General features: G+C 61.1%; 1 protein-coding gene across 1 annotated transcript in view; it reads left to right on the top strand.

The window, feature by feature from the left end:
- NUDCD3 (NudC domain containing 3) overlaps positions 1–7,115 on the top strand; it is a 57,306-nt gene extending 50,191 nt beyond the window's left edge. Inside the window, exons 5-6 of the mRNA XM_039242990.1 lie at positions 3,510–3,698; positions 5,765–7,115. Coding sequence (XP_039098921.1) covers positions 3,510–3,698; positions 5,765–5,875 — 300 coding nt within the window. The 3' untranslated portion in view covers positions 5,876–7,115. The remainder of the gene's footprint in view (positions 1–3,509; positions 3,699–5,764) is intronic.
- The last annotated feature ends 240 nt before the right edge of the window (positions 7,116–7,355 follow it).

A 7,355-nucleotide genomic window follows, 5' to 3' on the forward strand; every position in this document is an offset into this window, starting at 1 on the left:
TCTCAGGAAAGGCCTTCCCATCACCATCTCCTCACTCGCGGCCACCAGCATCACGGAGATGTATCCTCCTTCCTCCCAAATGCAGATTAAATAACATTAGCATTTTGGCGCATGCCAGAAGCCTGGAAACCGTCCCTAGAATGAAATGCAGGCCCTTGGCCTTCACGCTCTCGTCTCCCTGGGAGTTTCTCAGGTCGGCCAGCACCTTTCACCACCGAAGGCGTACCTGAGCCCCAGCAGGGAGGAAGGGTGGGGGGGCAGGGATGTGCTGGCAGCACCAACGGGCCGCGCTCCCAGGGAACGCAGCTACTGCCCCTCCGTCCCGTGGGGACCCCGCTCCACACCACTCGGCTGCCCGGTGCTTTCAGCACATGGGCCCCCCCCACCCCGCACCACTGACTTGTCCTATTTGGCCCACATGGTGCTTTGATTTGTAAGCTTAAAAAGCTCGTCAACAACATGGAACATCGGGAGATGGCCCATGACCGTGCTACCTCCGGAAGATTCTGGATGCAGACCCCATCCTCTCCCAGAAAGGCCTATAGCGAACAGCTCCCCGTTGTCTGACCTGGGTTCCAGGCACCTCTGTGGAGCCCCGGCCACAGCACGTACGGACGCCTCCCCAGCCCACATAGTCCAGAGGGCACCTCACCAGGCACACGGCTGCCTGCTTGGATGGGCAGCCCTGGAGGGAGGAGGAGGAGGTAGAGGTGAGGGCTCTTCGGCACAGGTTGTGGGCGGGCTGGGCTCGTTCACACGGGGCTCGAAGTTTCTGTGAGGACATTTCGGGAAACTGGTCCTGGGTCTGGAACCGGGTCCCTACAGGATCCTGGAGGGAGGCCAGGTAAGCAGGGCATGTTGCGATTGCCCCCACCTGTCAAGCCTGAGACGGAGCACCAGCGCAGTCGGGGATGGGAGTGAGTGGGGGCCTTTGAAATGCTGGGTGCCCAGGAGGAGTCTCTGTGGACACGGGTAAATGGCTGTCATGGAGGAGGAGCCCTGCTGCCACTGTGGGGAAGACGGGGTCAAGGAGGAACTCACAGTGCATGTGGCAGCGTGATGCTGGGAAGGTACTGTGTCACCTGTGCCGTGTCCTGTTGGGGTTGCTTCCCTGAGTTTAATCAGGAGGAAACACCAGACAAGCACCGAATGAAAAGTGGTCTTTAGGAACAGAGACTGGAACATTCCAGGTGAGCAGGGCAGGACCACTAAGGTGCATTCAGGACCCCGACCTGCATCCCATGCTGGAGAAAAGGTGGGCTGAGCTTCTAGTAGTGGAAGGAGGCCCTCGTGGAAATGCCAGGAGTCAAGGGTCACATGGTTCAGAAGAAACTCCTGGGGTTTGCTGTGTGTTACACGTGTCCTTAAACAGAGAGGGCCTGTGTGTGGACATGCAGTGGCAGAGTGTCCTGGGGGGAGTCCAAGAAACAGGCATATGGGTGTGTTTAAAATTATTCCAAATAAAATCTTGGAAAACCCAAGATGCAAAGAAGCTTGAGAACAGGCTCGCGCCCTCAGTAGTCCGGGGCACATGACCTGGGTCTGCTGGGCGGCCAGGCAGCGGGCCGGGAGCTCTGGGGGCCGCTCTGCTGGGGTGCTGTGTTTGTTGGCACTCAGGATGTATCCCCAGACTGCATCTCCATGAACTCAATTTTTAGGGAAGTAACAAAACATTAGTGAAAAATCAAAACACAACATCAGGCCGTCTGACTCCTTTAGACTTGGGGTCTCGAGCTCTGTCCGAAGGGCATCTCCTTGGCGACGTCTTGTTTTGGCCACTGTTACAGCAATGTGGATGTACTACAAGGACACCATGCTGAGTGCAAAAGGCGGGGCCCACTGAAGGACGTGTGATGTGTCCCAGGGTTGCTCGCAGGCATGGGGCTCCTTTTGGGATGATGCCGCCGCAGAACTGGGTAGAGGTGGGGCTTGCATCGCACTTGGACGTGTTGACACTGACTTGTTCGCTTTACTTTTCTTGTTTGTTTACTTTGAGAGAGAGAGAGAGAGAGAGCAAGTGGGGAAGGGACTGGGGGAGGGGGAGAATCCTAAGCAGGGTGCACACCACCAGTGCAGAGCCTAGCAGGGAGCTCGATCCCATGACCCTGGGATCATGACCTGAGCTGAAGAGTCAGATGTTCAACCGACTGAGCCTCCCAGGTGGCCCTGTTGAGTTTCACCTCAGAAAAAAATTGTTTTAAAGGTGGTGTTGAGCTTGTCTGTGTTTTTGTTGGCTTTGCAGAGGGCCCATGAGCATTTGCCTTGTGGACCCAAGATGTGTGGGCGGTGAGGCCCACTGGGTTCCTTGTGTACAGCGTCAGTCCGTTCTGTCCCCAGGCTGCACAGGGCCTGGTCATGCGTGTGGACCTGTCCAGACACCCTGCATGAGATTCGTGGTTTGTGTGAGGGTCTCTGTTTCCCGAGACGGATCGGCCTGAAGCACCGTGGGCATCTTGCGGGGATAATGGGAACCGAGCACAAGCACCGCAGGTGTCTCACGGGGAATAATGGGAACCAAGCGCAAGCACTGCGGGCATCCCGCGGGGAATAATGGGAACTGAGTGCAAGCACTGCGGGTGTCTCGTGGGGAATAATGGGAACCGAGCGCACTCCCACTTGGAAGGTTTTCGTTGCATTGGAAGGAACACAGATTTGCACCTTGGTGAAGATTCTCGATGTTGAGGTCTTGGCCGGTCAGGTCCCTCCACACAAACTGCTGAGCAAAGTCAGTAAGAAGCTGACTGAACAGAGCATCTGGAGACAAAATCCACCCCACGTGTAGACCGTGGCGTTGGCTGGGAGAAGTCCATCCTCTGCTGGGCCTGCAGACGGGGGCCCTCGGAACCTGCTGTCCCCCTGGGGTTCACACCACACCCCCCCTGGGACAGTTGGTTTGGAAGGGGGAGGCTCATTTTGTCGTGCCAAGGTTGATGCTGTCACCGTCACCATGCTGTGACCCTCTCACCGTGCGGCCTGCCTCATATCGGTGCCCACACCCCGAATCCTCCTCAGGAACCTCAGAAATGTCCCTGGTGGGGACCAGGTCTGGGTTGGCAGTGTCAGGATTGCCCTCTGGCCAGTCCCCCTCTCCCCCGGGTGCTGCCTTGAGTAGGACTTGCTCTGGCTGCTGGCTCATCACGTCTGCCTTCCCTTCTGACCCTTCGGGTTGTGACCGGGGTTTCAGGCCATTGGACAGTAAGTGGACAGTATGAGGGAAAGGGGGCCTCCTATCTGTCAGTTCTTGGCCACCTCCCCGTGTGCGGCTCTGACACTTGGTCATGTGCTGGGCGAGCAGGCAGGGCTGCAGCACATGGATAGAGGCTCTTGTTTCGGGTCAAGTGTGTCCTTGGTGGTGCAGGGAGGCTGTGATGGGAGCTGGGCTGGGGCCCTGGCCGCCTCTGCGAGGACATGGGGGGTGGGGTGGGGGTGGGGTGAGGTCTGTCTTCCCCCGCCCCCGCCCTCTGACCGGTGCCTCCCCATACTGAGCCCCATCCCCCCACCTGCCCCAGGTGAGCCTGAACAAGGTGGGCGAGTACTGGTGGAGCGCAGTCCTGGAGGGCGAGGAGCACATCGACATTGACAAGATCAATAAGGAGCGATCTATGGCCACGGTGGACGAGGAGGAGCACGCTGTGCTGGACAGGCTCACCTTTGACTACCACCAGAAGCTGCAGGGCAAGCCACAGAGCCATGAGCTGGTAAAGGACGGCGAGGCGGGGCAGGGGTGAGGGGGACCAGGAGGTTGATGGGGGGCGGGGAGTGTCCCTGCCTTGGTGTCACCGGCCATGCTCTAGCCTGGTCACCATGTGGATGGGGCACTGGTTCCACAGCTGGACAGGGCCCAGGTGGCGGGGCCGCGACGGGCCAGTCCACACAGACACAGTGACTCCACACATGATCCTAGCTCTCCCCTGCCCGCAGGTCCTGTGGGAGGCTGACCAGGGGTCACGGGAAGTCCTCTTCCAAGTCGCTTTGGAACAAATGTCGGGGGCGTGAGACATCTGGGTGGCCAGTGCCAGGCGGGGGGGTGCCAAGTCCGCAGAGACCCACACTGGGCAGCACACGCTGGGGCCAGAGAAGACAGTGTCTTGGGTGTGATCATTCCTCCCAGGAGCAGAAGAAAGGGTCCTTTTTCTCAGGGTACTGTTGGCTCCCCTTGTTGGGAGTTGGAGACCCCAGTGGGACCATACCTGGACAGGAGAGGGGCTGTTGCTGGCACCGCGGCTTCTGCCTCCTAGGGTTTGTTGTTTTGTTCCACGTGCATCAGACACAGGAGCCCCCCAGTGGCATTGGGATTCAGAGATGTCCTGGGGCTTCACTGTGGTCCTGCCATGTCGGGGGTCTGCTGCTGGTGTGCCCCTCCTGCCTGCCCCCAGGGGCTGTTTGTCCCCCACCCGCCCCGCCATCCAGCCAGCTTTCCTGTGAGGTCTCTCAGGCAGTGCTGACTGCTGCATCCCAGGTGGGCTCCTGCCCAGAGTCTCCGAATCTTCTCTCGGCTGGGCTCCCCGACCACCAGGGCTCACAGGGCTGGGGGGCTAACGTGGACCGTAGGGAGCTCTTGGGCCTCTTGTGGGCTGTCTCTCTCCGGCTGTGACCACTGAGCTCGCAGGCAGGGGTGGGGGGTCAGCTGAGCGAGTCTAGTCACACGACGGCCGCCTGTGGCTGGTGGACGAAAGCTGTGTGGATGTGGTCCTGAGGGAGGCTCCAGGACTGCTGCTGTGGTGGGGAGGGCAGGCTGCTCAGGCCAAGGGGGCCTCAAGAGGTCCTCAACGACAGGCCCAGAGCGGGCAGCCAGTGGGGAAGTGTCTGAAGACGCCGTGGGCTTGCGGGAAGAGCTCTGTGCCTGGAGTTGGAGGGGAGCTCCCGGGGACGTATGTGCTGGGCCAAGTGGCGGTTCCTCACACGTTCAGCAGATACTCGGGAGCCGGGGCCTGCATGCGCCCCTTGCCCCAGTGACCGGAACCGACACTGTTGTCTGGGACGCATCCAGGCCTGGCGGGGACTCGGGGAGGAACGTGTGCAAATGTGGGCCGTCCCTGTGCATGGCCACAGGAGATAGCGCAATGTGGGGAGCACCACCAGAAGAGCTTGAGGGCGGCAGGAGGGTTGGTCTGGGAGGGAGCAGAGTGGCCTGGCAGAGAGGGAGCGGGGAAACTCAGAGCTGCGCGGCCGCACAGCTATGCACGGCTCAGCTGGTGGCCTCTGTGGCCCCTGGAGAAAAGCCAGTCCCTGGGAGAAGGGAGAAGGGCGACATGGGGCCAGATGTTTAGCAGGACTGGCTGGCGCCTCCCCTGAGGGTCTAGGGTGGCGTTGCTGTGGGGGAGTGGACGACGGCATGGGGATGCCCCCTCCACACTCCTCACCGGAGCTTGGGGTCACCCCAGAGACACAGGGCCCACATGGGTCCTGTCAGGCGTGGAGAGAGGCCAAGGAGAGGGCTTGAAAGGGGGCGGCAGGCGGGAGTTGGAACAAAAGTAGTGGGTGGGGCTCATTGCACCCTGTCTGCATCAGTGGGGGCTGGTGTCCAGGCCCCCGGTGCAAGTCTGACATGCTCGCCTCTGCTCAGGGAAGAGGGGGCCCCGGTCAGCAGGGTTCTGCAGCCTCATCGGAAACTGGGGGTTTCCCCCCTGCCCTGCATGTGGGGGCATCGCGTGGGTGTGTGCGTGAGGCCTGCAGTTTCCAGGCAGGTCCTCCCGTGGAGAGGCCAAAGCGAGCACCACTCTGGGCCGTGCAGCTAACCTCTGTGTCTGTTTTCTGTTTGTAGAAAGTCCATGAGATGCTGAAGAAGGGGTGGGATGCAGAAGGCTCCCCCTTCCGAGGCCAGCGGTTCGACCCAGCCATGTTCAACATCTCCCCGGGCGCCGTGCAGTTTTAGCGCCCGGAGGCGAGGATGCGCCCCGGCGCCCTCCTGCCAGGGACTCACCGTCGGGTTTGCCCTTGCCAGCCTTTCTCTCAAGGGTGAACCCGCGGCCCCCGGCCCTGCATCTCCAGACTGTTCCGGAGCAACGTGGGGCGAGCGGGCCGCTGGATCCCCGCTCTCTTCTCGCTGCCGTGCGCACTCTGCTTGCTTTCCCCATGCTTGGGCAGGGTGGGGGCGGGGGCCCGAGCCTGACCTGCCCCTGGGCACGCGTGTGCAGTCTCGCTTGGCCTTTGTGTGCACCCGCTGCCTGCTCAGCCCCGTTGAGGAGCAGAGAGTGGGGCCGTGGGGACGCAGGCCCCAGGTGCAGCAGGAGCTGTCCTCTGACGTCCTCCTGTGGGACCCAGTCCCTGTGAGAGAGCCGACGGGGTGCCCTCGAGACCGCAGCGCGCAGCCCTTCTGCCGCTGCCAAGCCCGGGGCGCTGTGCTGCCACCCCTGCTCAGCCAGCCCCCTGGCCAGCGCCATGGGCTCTGCCCTCAGAGCTGGGGAGGACTCCTTCTGGGGGTGGTCCTTCCGGACACCCCCCTTCCTTCACTTGAGTAGGTGGGAGCTGGCATGTCACAGTCACGTGGGGGGGTTTCTGGCCCAAGGTGGCCAGAAAGTGAGTGGGGAGCCCCCGAATCTCTCCTGATCGGTCCCTGGGAGGCATCAGGTGGCTCTGATGCCATCGAGGGCATTGCCAAGGGGGCCCCGAGGCGGGTCCTGGAGCTGCTGAGACCCTTCTTTCGGCTCCCCGGATTTGCACGCCTGTGTGCTGACGTGTGCGTGTAGGAACTGTGGGCGAGGGTGTGACGGGGTGGGGCATGCGCCTTCACTGGCCCCTTGGGAGATGGGGGAGCTGTGGACTCCGTGGTCACTTGTCTTCCTTTGCCCGACTTTGTTTTCAGTGTTGCGTTTCTGCCTGCCCTGCCTGCTGTGACCGCATCCCACCCTTGTCTGGGAGCGGCTGGCAGGCTGAGGCGCCCATGCACGCCGCTGACGGTGGGCCACCCCTGCCTTCCACTGGGCCCCGTCTGCCCCTCGCTGCTGGCCTGGGCCCTGGGGCCGGTGCAGCCTGCGTGTTTTCTCTCTTTAGACATGGCAGCCGTGGACCGGCCACTGAGCTCCGTCAGCTGAGGTCAGAGGAACGTGGGGTGCCCGCCTGCGAAGTCCCCCTTCTTCAGTGTCCGTTTGCAATAAATCTGTATTTAAACTCTTTGGGGTCCCTGTTTGTCATTTGCTGCTGTGACTGTTGTCTGTAGCGTGCGGATGTTTCTGGAATTCTGACCACAAGGTTCTTGGCTCACGTACAGAGCAGACACCAAAGTGGGGAATTCCTCGGAGTCTTCTGAACCAAGCTGGTCTCTAACCTGTGGTTTCTGGAAATCCAATGAGCTTTGGATCGAGAGAAAAGGATTGTAGCTGCAGGGCCCTGTCCGTCTGCTGTAGGCTCCTGAA

Source organism: Hyaena hyaena, unplaced genomic scaffold (genome assembly GCF_003009895.1).
Source record: "Hyaena hyaena isolate Hyena2069 unplaced genomic scaffold, ASM300989v1 scaffold_218, whole genome shotgun sequence".
Lineage (NCBI taxonomy): Eukaryota > Metazoa > Chordata > Mammalia > Carnivora > Hyaenidae > Hyaena > Hyaena hyaena.